Below are 18,162 nucleotides of genomic sequence, written 5' to 3'. Positions count from 1 at the left end.
GCATCGCTTACTCACTGTGGCACGCACCCCTTCTGAACTTGATGCAACTATCCCACTATTATTATGCAACTATCCCACTAGCATCCTCGGCTGCCTTCTGCATGCCCCACCACGGAGGATTGAGTCCACAACCTGGCCATGTGCCCTGACTGGGAATCGAACCCTCCTGGTGCATGGGAAGACCCTCAACCAAGCAAGCCATACGGGCTGGGCAACATTAGTCTTTTTTTTAAAAGTCTCTATTAGATATATCTGGTCTCCAAAGCCCCAATTCAGTTACTAAAATATTTCTTCTCTTGCTTCTTTGCTCAACTATTGCACAAACGGATCTAGTTCATTCTGAGCTTTATAATTTCTATAAAAACTCAGTTCTAAGCTCAGCAAAACAAAATTGCGCCTTCCTTAGATGGCAGTTGAAGGGGCAGGCCCCCTTGTCCATAAACAAAATGATTCCCTCGAAAGGAATTCTAATGATTGAAGTATCTCCATCTTGCTATATCAGGAAGAACAGTCTAGTTACAGCTGTTCAAAAATAGAATAGTTTGAGTTCCAAGTTCCTGAAAGTTTTCCAATAGAACACGGAAGAATACGCAGATATTTTTAAAAAGATGTTGGGCCTGGATAGGCAGCTGGACTGCACAACCTCTACTTTTTCTTCTGAGGTTTTTAGGCCTTACCAGTACCTCTCACTGAGGGTTCTGTTCATGTGCTGCATTTTACTTCCAGCCCTTCTCTGGACAGCGGGAACTTCTTACATGTAGCATTGTGGTTTGCATGATGTGGACTCTTAATAACACTAGCAATCACTTATCTAGTTCTCACCACTTGCCAGTCAGCATTCTAAGCATGTAACAGGGAGAATTAACTCACATAATCTTCAAAGCGACCCCATGAGATAGGCCTTCTGATCATTCCGGTATTACAAAGCAGAAAACTAAGGCTTAGAAGAGTTGAGGAATTTGCCCAAGATTACATGGATTTTGAGGGACAAAGCTGGGATTTGAATCCAGGCAGGCTGTCTCCAGAGTTAGCCTCTTCTTAACCAACATCACACTGCCTCTCACTTGATAGGGGTTTGAAATTGTTCCACCAAGATACACGTGGTATTCTAGCCTGGTTCTGGCCTGCTGGGAGGTTGGTGGGCTGACATGATCATGGGACATATCAGCAGCCAAGGTATGCCATGTGCCATCCACATTTGAAAGCCAAAGGCAGAGAATAATAGTGGGATAGTTGCATCAAGTTCAGAAGGGGTGCGTGCCACAGTGAGTAAGCGATGCACCTGATTGTGGAATCTTTGCTACGGAAAGGTCTTAAAGGGCAACCAGCTGAGCCACTCACTCAGTGATGCAGTGCTTTTGATAGGGAACTGAGTGGGGTTTCTTCCTATCTGGACCCCCTCACTATACCTGGGGTTAGCACTGCAGTCAAGCCCATTTCTGCCCCCCGCCTCGCGTCTTTCTTGGTCTCCTCCTCCTCCTCAGCATCCTTGTCTCTGCTTTGTGCGCCACCAGATTCATCAGCATCCTAACCCCTTCATTTTGGTGATAAACACCTCGCCTGTAACCCTGCCTGCCTTCCAACTCAATGAGATTAAATCTCCTTGAACGGCATTAGGTTTTTTTTTTTTATGGTTAATTTATTTACTTTTATATTTTTACAGCTCCTGCAATTTAATTTAAAAAAGACTTTCAGGCTGCAAAACTGGCCCTGCTGCTAATTAGATTCCATGGATCTGTCCCGAAAGGTATAAATAATTTTTTTGTTGTTAATCCTCACCTGAGGATATTTTTTTCCATTTCTTTGCAGAGAGTGGAAGGGAGGGAGGGACGGAGGAGCAGAGAGAGAAAGGGAGTCATAGATTTGAGAGAGACACATCCACTGGTTGCCTTCTGCATGGGCCCCAACCAGGGATGGGGAGCAAACCTGCAAACCAGGTAAGTGCCCTTGACTGGAAATCGAACCTGTGACCCTTCAGGTGCACGGGGGCCCACGCTCTAACCACTAAGCAACACCGGCCAGGGCAAGGTATAATTTTACATCGATGTTTCCCTCTCTCTCTGCCTTCTTCTCTCTCTCAAATCAATAAAAACCATATTTTTAAAAAGCTCAAAAACATTATTACTTAATGTACTGCTACGATAAATTACCCAAGCTCTTTGACGCAGAGAAAGAGGGGTGGGGAAGAGGGTATTTGCCTTGTCAACTGCACATTTTTCCGGGCCCTGGCCTTGTGCAGGGCTGATTGAGCTGGGGTTCCCTCTGCACACTGTCTACAGCGGGCCCTCCTACCCACAGCTGGACCTCAGCTGGCCCCTTCTGCCCCCAGCTGCGCGGCCTGCGCGCCCCCCCCCCCTTCAAAGAGTGTCAAGTGGCCTGATGAGCTAATGTATGTGAAAGCCTTTGTCAACTGCAAGGCACAACTGAATGCCAGTTACTGTTACTCCTGGCGTCCTCCGGGGAAACCCAGTCGCCCCCTCACCCCTCCCACACCTACTCCGCCGGACCGCGAGGGAAACAGCGAGGCCACACCGCCCCTCCCACGTGGGCGGGGGTTCCTGGCGCGAATCTGCCTCCCCAACTGGGAGGAGCAACGCTATCGCTACCCTCGGACCCCCACCCCTCGGTAATGGCTTTCCCAGTTCTTCCTGGCTTCGGAGACCTTCCTCCGGAAGGAAATCTCCTCGGTTGCAGTGAAAGTTTTCAAGCTGCTGAAATCATCCACTCCTTGGGCTCCTCCTGACGCCCACCCCCGGCGCCCTCCCCTCGAGCGCCCGCGGCCGAGCCAGGCTGCCCCGGAAGGATCTGACCGGCAGTTTCCTAGAATTGTCTTGCTGGAGCTCCTCAGTCACTCGGCTCCCCGCCCCCCTCCCCACCGCATCTCCCACAGTCTCCCCTCCCCAAAGTCCAGTCTCCTTAGACGCCCAGCCCCCACGCCCAACTTCCCAGGCCCCCGTTCTCTTTAGCATCCCCACTCTGTTCTGAGGCTGTCTACTGCCTTTGGGAGGAGGAACTGGGCATGGGAGTCAAGAGGGCCACCAGGGCCCACCAGGAAGTTGAGTATGCTCTGTTACCAGGGCAACCATCCTTCTGCTAGGCCTTCCCAGTGCTATTCGTCCCCAGCTGAGGAGGGTGAGGACTTGACCATGCAAGCGCCCTCTCCCAATAAATCAAAGCTGACTGAGGCCAAAAAGGGTGGGTAGGGAGCACAGAACATCAAGAAGGTCACTGTACAAAACAGAACAATTTATTCTTTCTTCATCCCAGGCCACCACTTGTGTATCAGGGAGCACAGCTCTGAAGGCGGATCTCCAAGCTGCCCACCCCTACTCCAGGTCCCACTGGGTGTGGACTCCAGGAAGAGGCTTGGGGAGGTGGGAGGAGGGGCCTGTCTGCACTTGATGGATGGTACAGAAGAAATGTCTGGCACTTTCTTTCCCCTTGGGGGAGGTGAAGCTGTAGCCACCTCTCCCCCTCATCTGCATTCCTGCCTGCCTGCCTGCTCAGGAAGGGGGTGGGGTGAGCTGTCAGAGCTGGGACAAGGGGGCCCTTAGCCTAGCTGAGAGTCATTCCGCAAACTATCACTCATATTTGTCTACACTGGGAATGGAGGGACATGTGGACAATCCTGAAATCTTGACTGAGTTAAAAAGGGATCCATATGCTCCCAGCCCCATCACTCCTTCTTGACTCCCAGGCCTCTTGGGGCAAGAAATACCAGAGCTCTGCATTCAGTCCCCACTCCTTTTCCTGCTTCTGATTTTCATGCTCCTTTTAGTATATGATTTGCTGTATTGACTGTGTCATTTGCACTGAGGGTGCCAAAGCAATGGGTGTGTGTGTGTGTGAAATTGCTGGTGTCTAAGCATAAATCAAGGCAGTAGCACCAAACTAGTCATTGAAATCTTCATTACCACATATTGGCAGTTAAAAGAAGGCCAGTTTCTCTCTCTTTTTGTTTTTGTTAATCCTCACCAAAGGATATTTTTTCCATTGATTTTTAGCGAGAGTGGAAGGGAGGGAGGGAGAAACATCGATGTGGGAGTGACATTAATTGGTTGCCTCCAGCAGGCTCCTGGACTGGCCAGGGATCGAACCTGTCGAACCTGCAACCCAGGTATGTGTTCTTGACCTGGGAATCGAGACCCTTTGGTGCTTGGGCTAACACTCTAACCACTGAGCTACACTAGCCAGGGCTGCCAGTTTCTCTTAAGAATGTCCTTGAAAGCAGTAAAAAGTTACTAATGTGATGGATTTATTATAGTTATTGTAAACAAGTTAATAGCACTTGTTTTACTTTCTAATACCATATATATCGATAGATATAGCCTACATAAACAAAAGCTTTTTGGGGCCCTCAATAACTCTTAAGGGTGTAAATGGTTCCTTGGATCAAAAGTGTTGGCACTGCTTGGGTAAATTCCTAGGCTGTTCCCAGCTTGAGAAACACGTCTTATCTGACAAGAAAGGGTGGAGAACATGGTGGTATTTTCTGGCAACCCTCTCTCCCTCAAGAAGAGACACTGTCACTAGAATAAAGATTTTAATGGTCTCCACTCACAGGAGAAGCAAGACATACAGGCCTTCAGCCCCTCCATGCCATGCCTCTCCCCTGCACACTGTATGCAATGTTGGGTGGTGGGAGATAGGGGTGTGTTTGTGATCCATGTGGGCTAGGCCCAGATGTGGACTCCCCCACCCCCTAGATTCACTTAGAGCCCCTTTTCCTATTTTCCCTAAGATGGCTCTTCCCCTTCCCCATAAAAGTCACAGTGTAGCAAGGTTAAGGGTAGAGGGCACAGGAAGGGGCAGGAGGATCCAGGAATCCACACCCCAGCCTGGCCTGAGTCAGGGTAGATAGCGGGGGGGGGGGGGTGCCTAAGTCTATGCCACTGGGCATGACTGTGGGCTTTGGTCTGGTTCTGTAAGCTCCAAGTTCTCTCTCCCCTACACCAGTCCTCTTTCAGAGGTAATATGTGGTGTCTCCACTGGAGTGAGCACACCTGAGCTGTCAAACCACTTCTCTGATCCTTTGACAATGGTGGGGCTGCTGTGGGCGAGGGTGAGGCCTGGCACCTCTCTGTCACTTCTGGCACAGGGAAGGGAGGTGTGGAAGGCCAGCAGGAGAGGCAGGTCAGCCTCGGGTGCTATTCCCCCGCTCCCCCAGGAGCCAGTAGGTCCGAACTTTGCCTTTGCCCTGGAGGGAAATAGAAGAGGAGGTTGGGATGGGGAGTGGTAAGCCCACTTTCCCAAGTGATGGGAGTGGAAATGGCTGCTTTAGAAAGGGCCTGCGAGAGGGTAGCCCCCCCCTGGGACCCCAAGAGATGGAGACAATAGGGGTTTCCTTTTCTACCTTCATTTCTACATCCCCTCGAAGCTCCAGCTCGAAACCACCAAACTCCTCCAGGACAGCCTTAGTCTCAGAAGACAAGTGGATCTTCAGGGCTGAGTAAGAGAGGGAGAAGGGAAGGTGAGGGACACAAGAGAAGGGACTGTGGGGGTAGAAAGATGCTCTCTCCTTCTTTTTGGTCCAGGAAGCTTCCTAATTCAGAGTCCCACCCTCTCAGTGTGGTGTCTGACCATACTAGCCTCTAGAACTTGAGAGCTGTGTTATCCATCCTGGCAGTGAAGAGTCACATGTAGCTATTTAAATTAATTAAAACGAAATACAGTTAAAAATTCAATGCCTCAGTTGCAAGACCACATTTCAAGTGATCAATAGCCCCCTGTGAAAAAGCTACCATATCAGACAGCTCAAATTAGAGAACATTCTCATCATTGCAAAAAGTTCTATTGGACAGCACTCTAGAGCATCACCAGGCTCCAGACAGACAGTATGGAGCACAGTGGTCAGGAGCTCAGACTTTGGATCCTGCTCTGCCTAGTGTGAAGGCCAGCGTGAGCGCTTGGGGAAGTAATATGAACTCTCTGGGCTTCATTTTCCTAGTCTGTAGCGTGCTGATAGTGACAGTATCCATCTCAAAGCCCTGTTGTGAGGATTAAATTTAACATTCAAAAAGTAAATAGAATCTGGCACATAGGAAGCACTGTATCAGTGGTTGCTATCAGTTATTTAACTCACCACCCTCTTTTCCAGCTGAGGTAACTGAGACGTAGGGGAGGAGATCTTCCCAGGCTGCTGACTCCTGACTAGGTATCCCCACACCTGGTCTCTCTCTGAACTCGTTCCCACCACTCCTGGGGTCTGCATCACAGTGGCCTTGTTCTGTTGTTTAACTATTTCTAAGAATGTGCTCCTTGAGGACTGAACCTCAGTGAGAGGCTTTCTCCTACCCTGATAGCCCCAAACACAGTGCCGAGGGAATATCTGCTGAACCAGAGTCCCTCTTGGCTCCAAGTAGCCCTTCTTCCGCCATGAGGCTTGGATGGGATCCACGTGGACTCTCCAGCTACCTTTGGGTCTGGGTCTTCTCAGTATGCCAGGGCCTGGCACTCACAAATTGCTCAATAAATGTTTACTTGATTGAATTGTGTTGAATACAGCAGGAAGGCAGAAGATCAACAGGAAGCAGGACCCCAAGGGAGGAGGTGGGAGCAAACATTTATTAGGTACCTACTGTGTGTTGGGGACTGTGCTAGGTTTTTTTACAACCTGAGACAGGCATTATTTTTACAGATAAACAGCTGAGGCTTGGAAAGGTTGAATGACCATTATGTGCTCCTCATGTTATATGGCTTTCTCAGACAACTAGTGAGGCAGATATTTTATTATTTTTGCAGATGATGAAAACTGAGACTCAGAGGGGTGTAGCAAATTGATACCCAGCTGGGATAGCTGTAGAGCTGAGATTTACACCCAAGTGGTCAGCTCTGAGCCTGAGGGGCTCTAAAGGTGGGATTCCCACTGGGAACTGGTGAACACTGGCCTGGAAAGACTTTCCAAAAATTTGGAAAGACAGGGCAGCTAGGATCTGAATCTCTGATTAGATTCAAGGTGATCTGCCCAGGTTGGACCCTTATGAGCAGGAGCCTGGGAGGCGAGAGGGCTAGAAACTGGGACAGGGATTGGACAGGCACAAGCTGTCCAAGAGGACTTTCCTCGGCTCCAGCTACCCTGCCCTCCCATCACGTTTAGGGGGCCACCATACCTTCCCCGTTAGACTCCATTCTTGAGGCCGTGTTGACTGTGTCCCCAAAGAGACAGTAACGGGGCATCTTCAATCCTACCACACCAGCACACACAGGCCCTGGGGGGGGGGGGGCGGAAGCCCATCAGCGAGGGGCGGGAGGGTGTTAAGGGAGGGTGGTAGAAGGATGGAGGGTGGCCACGGGGCGGAGCTAGGGTGCTCCTGGGGAGGCAGGAGATGGGACCCGAGGCCGGTGGGAACAGCCGCACGGCCGCAGCTCAGCCTACCCGGGCCCCTCCCCGCGCCTTCGGCGGCCTCACCGGTGTGGATGCCGATGCGCAAGCGCAGCTGCTCTTGGGGCCGGTGGCGGATGCGAAAGGAGCGCACGGCGTCCAGCAGCGCCAGAGCCATGCGCGCCACCTCGCAAGCGTGCAGCCGCCCGTTCCTCACTGGGAGCCCCGACACCACCATGTAGGCGTCGCCGATCGTCTCCACCTGGGAGGGTGCGGAGAGGGTGCAGGACACGAGGGCTGCAACTTTTTCTTCCCTGTGCCGCCCCCAACGCCTCGCGCACTGTCATTCTGCACCCTTACCCTCCATCGCCCATCCCCCGCGCGGTTTCTCTCCCCATGTGCCTTGGTCTCCTCTCTTAAAGATTCTATTTCATTCTTCCCGTCACCATTCTCTGACCCTGTCCAGGAGTCTCTCTGTCTGTCCCCTCCCATCCACACTCGCATTCTCACCTTGTACACATCGAAGTTGTCTATGACCGCATCGAAGCAAGTGTACAGGTCATTGAGCAGGGTCACCACCTGGAAAGGAAGAGAGTCAAAGGGGCGGGGAGTAGGGACTCCACCTGGGCTTGGATAAGAAAAGCAGAACCAGAAGGCAGGCCTATGGCATGGAGATGCTAGGCCAAGCATACCTGCTTGGTCTTCACTTGCGGCTGCTCCCTGACTCACCTGCATGGGTGTGCTCTCCGCCGACAGGGCCGTGAAACCCACAATGTCACTGAAGTAGATAGTAACGCTGTCAAAGGCTTCGGCCTGGACTGTCTCCCCACGTTTCAGCTGCTCAGCCACTGAGCTGAGGGGTCAGGGATCAGAGGGTGAGGTGGGGCTGGAACAGGGGTGGCAGGGCAAGTCACCACACACGGGCACTCACTGAGGCAGGATCTGGTAGAGCAGGGCCTCGGCCTTACGCTTCTCCTCCAGGTAGGCCTGGGTCCGCTCCTCCACCAGCTCCTCCAGGTTGTTGGCGTATTGCTCCATGCGGGACAGCAGGTTGTCCAGGATGTTGCTGCTGTTCTCTCTGAGGGCCAGGGAGCAGCAGACAGGGGTGAGAGAGTGCCCACCCCAGGCCTTCCCCTTACCCAGACTTAATGTCAACCCACCTCCCAACTGCAGTGGGGACCCTGGAGAGGGTCTGGGTTGAGGGGCACAGCAAGGTGGGGTGGCAGAGGAAAAGGGTAAGAGGAAAGTTCAGTTCATCTTTGAGATGCCAGGGTCAAGTATGAAGCTTCACGCATCCTGGCTGTTTTGTTGAACAGTGAGTTAGAAGGAGGCAGAGGAGGTGAGAAGGGACAGGGATTGATTGAGAACAGCAGGAGGGCACACTGGCTCAGCAGTGCATCTTGCGGCACTGGCCTCCAGAGTGGCACACTGGGGAAGGGAGTTCACAGGGTGGGGTGGGAGCTCCTGTGGAGGGTGGAGAGGCCCCATTTACTTTGCACACCAGTGAAGACTAGGGGCCCTGGGGGGCTGGGCAGGAAGGATGTGGGGTGGCTATATTGCTGGAGGAGAAGGGTATGAGAGGTAGGGGACTGTGGGGACATCTTGGTCATTGGTCATATGGTATTCACACAGGGGGCTGTGAGGCTGTGGTGGCTGCAGTAAGCTATGTAAGGAGTGGCTCCCTCTGCCACTGCAGGGATGAAACTTTAATTTTAACAGAGAGTAAGGGGGAGGAAGGGAGGGAGGGGCAGGGTGGGGAGAGGGAGAGAGAGAATTTGTTGTTCCACTTATTTATACAGTCTTTGGTTGATTCTTGTACGTGCTGTGACCAGGGATTGAACCCGCAACCTTGGCATATTGGGATGAAGCTCTAACCAACTGAGCCATGGCAAGGATGAAACTTAAGTGTGAGGTATATGGTGGTGGAGGGGTCAGGGGAGGCTGGGGGGGTGCTCCATGACTAAGGCAAGCGACCTGTTAAACTTTCGCAGCATCAGGCGGATCTGCTGGAAGGGTGGCCGCTCCTGGGGGTCTTCAGCCCAGCACCTCTGCATCAGGTGCCCCAGTTCCTCCAGGTGACTCTGCAGGGCCAGGGAGGGCCGAAAGGGGGGCTGCTCGCCCCTAGTCACATGCTCAATGATCTCTGTGTGGTGGGAGGAAAGGGGCTTAGGGGCCGGGTCAGCCAAGGGCCTGTTGAGAGATGGGGTGGGGAAGTCCAGGACCAGGGCATGGGGCAGGAGAGCCCTGTAGGGAACTGGGCCAGTCATGCATTAGGGTTACTGGCAACAATGGAGCAATGGGTAGTGACTGAGCTTTGCAGAAGGAAGATGTGGCATTTCCAGGAGTGTCTCTCTAGGGCTGAGGTTAGTTGAGACTGGCAGGGCTAGGAGACAGCATGGTCCTCTCACCTTTGGGGCTGAGGTCCAAACCTTCCACGTGGAATACGCCACTCCTCAGGGCAATCTCCTGAAGGATGATCCCAAAGCTGTAGACATCACCAGCCTGGGAGCCCCGGGCAGGGGGTGAGGCCATTCGCAGGAGCTCAGGGGCTGTCCACAGCTTTTCTGTGGGTCAGAGGTAAAGAGTCACAGGGTGAAGGGCCCCAAAGCAAAAGGGAAACAAGGATGTAGCTAGAAGATTTGGCTGGGGCTGATCTGAAGTCACCAAACTGAGTGCTAGAGCTAGAAGAGGCCTGGAGATTACTTCATCCGATTCCTCTTTCTACTGGTGAATGAACTGAGCAAGACTCAGGAAAGGTGTGTTCAGGCCCATCAGAGACCAGGCATCAGTCTCTCTCCTGGGCAGGCCTTCACTCAGGGTTGGGGACAGAGTGGGTCTAAACTCACTCGCATAGAGGGTGTGTCCTTGGTCTGGCTCTGGGTCCCTGAAGCTCTCCAGCCCATAGTCAGTGATCTTGAGGACAAATCGACCGTCTACCACACAGTTGGATGACTTGAGGTTTCCATGGGAGCAAATGGCCCCATTGTGCAGGAACAGCATACCCTGGAGAATATGGGAGGCAGGGGTCTTGGGTATGAGTGGGACCTACAACCACGGCCAGAGAAGCACGCCTCCCCCACATCCAGTGGGCTCTCCCGGACCTACCTTGACGATGTCATTGGTGAGAGAGTACCGGAACATCCAGTCCAGGGTGATGCTCTCATTTTCCAGAATGTCCTACTGGGCAGTGAGAATCAGACCTCTGCCCTGCAGACTCCCCCAGAAGAGGAGTGCAAGCATCCTGCTGCCATAAATGGCAGAACAGGACAAAACTTTTACTCTAGTGCCACTGCCCTCCCCCACTCCCATTTTACAGATGGGATAAATAAAGATCAGAAAGAGAGAGAGGCTTGCCTGGGGTCAGAGCCAGGGCTAGACCCAGGTTTCCTGACACCCCTTTGTCCCCTCACCTGTAGGCTCCCCCGGGGACAGTACTCTGTGAGGATACAGATGTTCGGGGGATCGGTGCAGGCACCCACAAACCTGGTCAGGTGTTCATTCTGTATATCCCGCATCTGCAGGTGGGAGCCAGCATCAGGAGCCTGACAAAGACCTCACTCCTCAAGCTGTCCAACCACTCTCAAGGATGCCTCCCTCTTCTTAACTCTATTTATTCTCTGGACATTCTAGGACCTTCGCTGGTGATTCCCACCCACCTTCCCTACCATCCCTCCAAATCTGCTCCCTACTCCCTCTGCCTAAGCCCTCTACCCCTCAGGGGCATCAAGTATGGCATGGTCCATGGAGGACCTTCCTCCAAGGTATCTCCAGTCATCCTTTCCCCATCTATGACCCCTCCTCCCATGCACAATATGCAAAGGCCCATCCCAGGGCTACAGATAACCCTGAAGGCCCTCCATAACCAGTGCTGTTGGCCAACCTCCCCTGTGTCCCCCTGGGGCCCTCCCCCAGGCCACTGCCTCACTCCCCCACATTACATGCTTCAATTCAAACAGGACTTTTCTCGTCAGCTCAATGCGTTTACGGTTCACACGTTTCACAGCCACGAGGTTGCCCTGGGCAAGAAATGGAGACTGTCACTGTGAGGAGATGGCCCAATACCCTGGGAACTCCTGACAGTCCACCCATGCCTCCCACACCCTCCCCCATCCTCTGTCAGAGAATACCCTGCCCCAGTCCCCAGGCCCACCTTATAATACACTGTCTTGGCAAAGACTTGGAACTGGCCCTCTGTGGTGAGCAGGGAGCCATAATTGGAGCCTCTCTGGAGGAATGGAGAGTAGGAGGGATGGTCAGCCCACGATGGGCCCAGCTCTCCCTGCTGGTGGCTGGAGCTCTGGTCTTCACCGCCCTGCGCTTCTCATTCCACATCATGAAATCCTCTCCTCACTCACTTTTTCTTTTAATGTATTTTCATATATACTATCTTCAACCTTTGAAAGAGCACTCTGAGGGAGGCTCTGTAATTGTAATCATTACCTGAGGTAGTTTCAGAGAAGGGCTGTGACTTGCCCAAGGTCACACAGCAAGTGAAGACAGCTGAGACTAGAACCTTGCTTTCTGCTCTCTCCCCTACCCATCAGGCATTGCACTCCACCCACCCTGTACCTAGCAGCCCCCATGCCCCCTCAATACCAGTGTTCTTACCCCACTCAAGGTCAGCCGGCTGCCTGCACTCCGGAGGTGCCTCTCTAGGCTACTGGGCTGCAAGTCCTCCCAACGCACTCGCCACAGCTCTGAGGCGAGTTCCTTTTCCAGCTGCATCTTCCTGAGGCATGAAACTTGCATCTGAGCCTTTGACACAGGGCAGGGACGCTCTGTCCCACAGCCCCTTCTCAGAGCCCTGGGACCACTGCATGTGCTGAGAGACAGCCCCACTGCTATGTTAAAAGGCAGATTTCAGGATTGTCCTCTGGGCTGAAAGTCAGGAGGCTTGGGTGAAATTCTGCCTCACTGGGACCTTGGGGTAGTCCCTTCGTTTCTTTGAGTCTCATGTCTTTATGTCCAAATGTCCTCATTTGGAAACTGGGAACCTCAATATTTATTTCAAAAGCATTGTTATAAGAATGAAAAGAAATGTGGTGTGGGAGTGTCTGCACAGAGTATATGATAGACCAGCACTGGTTTTCTTCTCTCCCTCCTTGCCTCCCTCTAGCCTTAACTTCTCCTGAACTTACTCTCCCTGGCCACTCCTATCCCAGTTTCCTTCTCCTCTCTTCCTTGTGCCCTAAGGCTTGTTAGCCTCTTTTCTCCCCCCAGCTCCATTGGCCTTCCCCTGCTGTGCCCTCACCCTTTCTCCCTTCCCTCTGTGTCCCTGCCACCTCCCCTGAGACTGGTCTCCCAGCTTCACTCACCGCCCTCATCCCAAGGCTCACCTGTATATGAAGATGGAGACAATCAGGATGCTGAGCAGCGAGAGGCTGCCTACCAAAGCCAACGCCTCCAGGGTGGAAAAGTGGGCTGTAGGAGAGAGTCCGAGTTGCAGCAAGAAAGACTTTGATTAGACAGCAGGAGGAAGAACCTTCTAATAGCCAATCAGTGAACTAGGGTGATGGATGAAGGGAAGAAAAAGGCAAGAGTCTCTCCAGAAAACTCAGTGTGGAAGGGGAGCACTTATTTGACTCCTGGTGAGGGAAAGCAGTGTCTCCAGAATGGAGGCCTGGTTGGCAGGGGGCAGGCACCTTGGTTGCAGGCAGGGTCCTCATTGTCAAAGCCACATTTGGGGATGTCAGGAGGCGGGTATCCTAGAGGCCAGTGCAGTGTGCGCCCTGACACAGCCACCAGTTCCTGGGAAGTCCCATTGTAGTTCAGAACGACCTAAGGGAGGGAGGGCAGGAATGGTAGGCGGGCTGTCCTGTGGGGTACTCCCATGTACCCCATTCCTGCTTCCAGGCCCTGTATGTGGGATGCCAACTATGTATCGGACGCCTACTGTGAGTGCACACTCAGAGACCCCATACCCATGCCCCATGTTATTAGAGTGGAATAACTTGAAAACTCTTCAAGGGAAAAAAATAAAACTCCATATAGGAAAGACTCCACACGCAGAAACTTCCATATAGAACCTCAGTCCTATACTCAGGGAGTTTATAGGTTGAAACACATAGAAAACAAAAAATCAGTGTTCTCAGTCCACATTCCAGGCCTAATCCATGTATCCTTCCTCCAGGAAGCCTTCCCTGGATGATCTGCTCCTTGGTGTCTGTGCTCAATCCCTTCCTGTTCCTGACTGCACTCAGAACTGTGCAATGTGTGTTCATCTTGGCTCTGAGCTGCCTGTCTCTGTGGGAGGAGTTCTGCGATCTTAGGAGACACCGGACTTCCTCAGGGCAGGGCTGCGCTCCCTCCTCAGACATGGAGTTCCCCAAGGGTAATCTTGTAAATCCCTATCATTCTGGTTGCTCTGCCAGACTAGAGCAGATCTCTTTAATCCAGCGCTCTCCATAAGTGACCAAGCAACTACAGAGTAGACAGATGCCCTGCCAGGGCTGTGGGGGGAGGCAGAAGGGCGAGATGTCTTTTTCAGTTGGTATTGTCTTCTCCAGGCACAGCCTTACCCTAAAGGCACTAGTGTCAGGATCCATATCCCAGAGGGAGAAATCAGTCTCTCGATCTCCATTGCTGTCCATTTTCAGGTATCCTGTCACACCTGGGGGCATGGACAAAGATGGCTATGCTTTGAGGGAGTCGAAGGAAGTTCAGGGACATCCCCCCCCCCCACCTCATCTGCATCGCTTGATTGTCTCTGCCTTGCCCTCCAAACACACATATATATGGAATGATAATAAAAGGGACAGACACTTCAGCAGCAGGACTGATTGGGGCTGGACACTTAGAAGGACTTCTTGATGGAGCTAGGGAGATGGGGCAAGAGGGCCTAAAGGAAGCTGCGAAAGACTGGCATGGGCAAGTGACTACCTGTGCTTCAGGGCTAGAGGCTTCTCATGGCCTCCTGCTTAGTGCACCCCAAGGCAGCCCATTCTTGCCACCTCCAGGCCCTGACCTTGGAAGCTTCGGTTCCACATCCTCTGAGTGATGCCCTCCCCGTCGGTGACAGTTCCCCCATGAGCCAGAGTCTCTGTCACTGCCTGGACAAAGAGCAGGAGCCCGTCGTGGAAGGACGCTGGGATGGTGTTCACCTGCAGGGACCAGCAGAACCTAACTGGGGTGGGATATGTGAAGGGTACAGAGTGGGGTACTGTGGGGAGGAAATGGGAGGTGCTGGGAGCTTGGAAGGGGATGGTAGAAATCACCTGCACATGACAGAGATTTGCTACTGATAAGATGCTTTGAATCCTGCTAAGCAGATAGGGCAGGACATCATCCACATCTGACTGTGAGGACCTGAGATTCAGAGGTTGAACTGGCCAATGCCATTCCCCCCACCCCCCATCATCAGGAGAGATACAGAAACAATGGGAAGGGAAAGAAGGGGAGATCTGGGGATACTGGGATGACTGAGAGAACAGGGTGGAGACTGGCAGAGGGCCATGGAGTGGGGGCTGAAGGTCCATACTGGAGGGTCCCAGGACCCCTTCCTACCAGGCCATCTTCCATGGTGAAGTTGAACTGCTCATGAGCCAAATGTTTTAGCTGCTGCAGGAATTCCAAGTACTCAGGATTATCTGGCTCTTTATATGTAATGATTTTGGCAGCCTGAGGAAGGGGTCAGTGGAGAGGGGTGAGCTAGGAACTGACCCATCCTCACAGTACCCTGAGGCCCACCTCCCAGAGCTGCATCTCTGCTTAGCTTAAGGGCTAACTGGGTCCTGAGTCCTGGGTGAGGTGCTGTCTGCTCCAAAGCAGGGGATCCAAAGGGATGGCTTCTCCAAATCCAGTTAGTCTGCAGGACTTGAACACCCTTCCACCTCAAGCCCATTCTTAAATCTTGTTATCCTCTTGGCTCTGAGTCTCCTGGCCCTCCATACACTCCTGCCCTTTGTTGTCTAACTCCCTGTGAGCATCAAGAACCTCTTTTCTAGAATCCTTTCAGATTTTGTGGGACCTATGGCCAGAAACTACGTGCCACCAGCTAGGAGTCCCACAGCCTGGGCTTCGGACAGGACACTTGCCTTCGACACTCACCTGAAAGGCGAGGTGGGCACTGACATCCTGTCCATCCCCTCTCTCCCAGGGCCTGTAGGAACCAAGGCCATGTGCACCTTGCAGGCTTTGCCCAAAGAGATCCAGGTGGAAGAAAACATAGTCCTCCCCAGTCAGGCCAGCTTCCAGAGCCAGAAGCATCAGGGTTCTGAAGGCATCTGGGGAGCTGCAGATGTAGATAACTGGGGAGAAAGGGGGAGGGGTCAGAGAGAAAAGTTTAGGTCTTGGGGTCGGAGAGAAAAGCCTAGGTCTTCAGGTAGGGAAGCTGGGGCACCCAGGGGGACCTTCGGAGACCCTGCTGTAGTTGAGTGGAACTCCTGACTCACTCCCTACCGGCTGCGGCAGGAGAATGGTGGAGAAGGGTGGGAGGAGAGGGTGGGAGCAGAAAAGGAGCAGGGGTAGGGGGAGTGGGCAGGGCAGAGCTGAAGGTGGGGAAGGTGGGGTCAGGAGGGGAGGTTGTGGGAGAGGAGAGCCAGCTGGAGAGGGGACCGGAGAGGAGCTGGCGTGTGGGAGCAACGGGAGGAGAAGATGGAGGAGGGAAGCAAGGCTGTTGGGAAGAGACAGAAAATGGGCGAGAAAAAAGGGATGGGAGCTGAGCCAGGGACCTACTAAGTGTCAGGGTGGCGGCAGGCATCCCTTCCAGCCGGTTGACTGCCGAGGAACTGGCGGGCAGAAAGGTGAGGGAATGGGGGAGGTGAGAGGAGAGGACCACAGAAACGGGCAGCGCGGGAGGGATGGGGAGAGAAGGAGCTAGAAACTCGGGGATGGACACGGCCGGAGAGGCTGAGACGTGACTGAGCCGCGAGGAGGAGGAGGGGACTGGCCCGAGGGAAGACAGGACGCCCCGGGGCCTCCGAAGGGTTAGCGCGGCTCGGGGCGCAGCGGCGGCCCGCGCCCTCTCACCTCGGCCCTTGCGCTGCACCGTCCGCAGCAGCCTGGAGTAGTGGTCGAGGTCGTCCTCGGCGAACTCCAGGTGGTCCACCGTGATGTTGAGGAGGTTGCGGACCCGCATGTACAGCCCCTCCACCACGAAGAAGCAGGCCTGGTCGTCCCCGGGCCGGTAGGCGTAGAGCACGAGGGCGCGGCGCTCCCAGCCCAGCCGTCGGTGCAGCGCCGCGACCAGGTCGCCCAGCTTGGCGTGGCTGGGCCCCGAGCGCGTGGTCAGCGCGTACTCATCCTTGGCCCCGAAGCCCAGCGCGGGGGCGCCGGCCGTGAGCAGCGGCACCCGCCAGTGCGCGGTGAAGCGCGCCACCGGGGCGGCGGCGTACACGCAGCCGGGGCCCAGGAACACGGCCGGCTTGTGCTCCCACTTGAGGTCCACCGCGGCCAGAGGTGCGGCGGTGTCGGAGCAGACGCCCCGCACGTTCTCGCTGCTGCCCAGCACCGTGCGGACCGTCCAGCCGGGCAACAAGTCCGGCTGCGCCTTCACCCTGGCCAGGGCCAGTTGCACTGCCGGGCCCACGCGCGCCCACGACCACGGGTACGAGGTGTTGGCCAGCGGCAGCACCACGGCCACCGTCAAGTTGCCCGCGTGGCTGCCCCGGAGCAGCAGCAGCAGCGACGGCAGGAGCAGTAGCAGGCGCAAGTGGGCGCCGGTGGGGCACCCCGGGTGCGGCATTTTCTCAGCGGGCACCGCCGCCTCCGCGGTTCCTTGGGGCCCGGGGCGAGCCCCGGTGGGAGTGAGGTGGAGCGGGGCGGGGGCGCTCACCCCCGAGCACGCAGTCCCCTCCAGCTGCGACAGTCACCGTCGGGAGCGCGGTGGGCGCGAGGGCGGGCGGACCCGCGGCCGGCCGCCCGACGGCGAGGTGCGTGGAGGGCGCTGCGGAGCAGGTGGGTAGGAGAAGGGGAGCGCTGGAGCGCAGGGGATCCGGGTGAGCTAGGGTGTGTGTGTTAGAGGAGAAAAAGCGCTCGCTGGGGCTCCGGAGAGAAGGTGGGAGACGGCACGAGGGGGAAACCGGAGTGAGCGCTGCCTGCGTGCAGGAGCGCGGCCCCAGCGCGTCTGCCAGGAGAGGCGTCAGGCTGGCCCGAGTCTCCGGCTGTCCGCGGGGGACAGGGGAGGACCCGAGCCAAGCTCCAAACCCTCCCTCCCGGGCTCTTCCCCTCCCAGACCCGGGAACAGCAGAGCCAATCCCGGATCTTTAACTCCTTCCTCCCCGCCCATGGCTGGAGCGCTGTCCCCTCTTCCAGCTTCTCTGTCGCCCAACGCCCGCCCCCCTCGGAGGGGCGGCCCCAGAAGAAGGGGCTCTCTCTCGCGGGGACGGGAAGGAGGACTGAACAGACGAATGTGTGGGACCACCGGACGCCTCTTGCGTTCCTACCTTTGCCCTCCCCTCCTCCCGGGTTCCGTCTGGGGAGAGAGACGTTCTGGTGCGAGATCTCGGCTGGAAAATGTGTGAATGTGCGGATGTGTGTCTGGGAGTGACGGGTTTCTGGAAAAGACGTTAAAGTACGTGAACCCCAGGGTCCTGGTGACCCGGTCCATCTAGGAGGTCCCTCCACCCCCACTAAGCCCCTCGGCGGAGAAAAAGGACCAGGTGTAAGGGCAGGGTTAACTCTTTAGTTCCCAAAGGGTTGTTAGGCAGTGGAGGGAGAGTGTGCGTGCGTGTGGCCGGAGGGGGAAGAGGTGTGACCTCTGGGCTGCTCCGAGAATGTAACTGTGTGTGTGTGTTGTGTTGAGATGGATTGTTAAAACGTGGTTCGTGGTGGCGGCGAGAAATGGTTTTGCGAGTGACCGGCGGAGGAGGTTTGGGTGTATGTCCTTCCCGGCTAGGCAGCTG

At 54.7% G+C, this 18,162-nt stretch overlaps 1 protein-coding gene across 1 annotated transcript; it reads right to left on the bottom strand.

The window, feature by feature from the left end:
- Positions 1-3,226: 3,226 nt before the first annotated feature.
- On the bottom strand, positions 3,227-17,488 carry NPR1 (natriuretic peptide receptor 1). The gene is made up of 22 exons (XM_081122366.1): positions 16,289-17,488; positions 15,368-15,567; positions 14,825-14,938; positions 14,286-14,421; positions 13,840-13,931; positions 12,964-13,099; positions 12,658-12,742; positions 11,930-12,050; positions 11,472-11,546; positions 11,260-11,337; positions 10,732-10,836; positions 10,427-10,498; positions 10,168-10,324; positions 9,730-9,885; positions 9,296-9,464; positions 8,253-8,399; positions 8,051-8,174; positions 7,832-7,900; positions 7,409-7,583; positions 7,110-7,208; positions 5,354-5,445; positions 3,227-5,197 (listed from the first exon to the last, which is right to left on the bottom strand). Exons 1-22 carry the CDS (start codon positions 17,001-17,003, stop codon positions 5,135-5,137), a joined length of 3,180 nt encoding a protein of 1,059 aa, XP_080978492.1. The 5' UTR covers positions 17,004-17,488; the 3' UTR covers positions 3,227-5,134.
- Positions 17,489-18,162: the final 674 nt, after the last annotated feature.

Source organism: Miniopterus schreibersii (genome assembly GCF_964146895.1).
Source record: "Miniopterus schreibersii genome assembly, chromosome: 19".
Classification (NCBI taxonomy): domain Eukaryota; kingdom Metazoa; phylum Chordata; class Mammalia; order Chiroptera; family Miniopteridae; genus Miniopterus; species Miniopterus schreibersii.
Note: the sequence above shows the minus strand (reverse complement) of the source record. Positions and strands in the feature narration are given on the sequence as shown.

Bases quoted from the DNA above. Each gene is read 5' to 3' on its own strand.
- NPR1 (XM_081122366.1), bottom strand. From the start codon at position 17,003: ATGCCGCACCCGGGGTGCCCCACCGGCGCCCACTTGCGCCTGCTACTG. The intron at 15,568-16,288 runs GTGAGAGGGCGC...CTTTCTCCCCAG, and splicing joins GGTGCAGCGCAAGGGCCGAG to TTATCTACATCTGCAGCTCC. The intron at 5,198-5,353 runs GTAGAAAAGGAA...ATTTCCCTCCAG, and splicing joins GAGGGGATGTAGAAATGAAG to GGCAAAGGCAAAGTTCGGAC.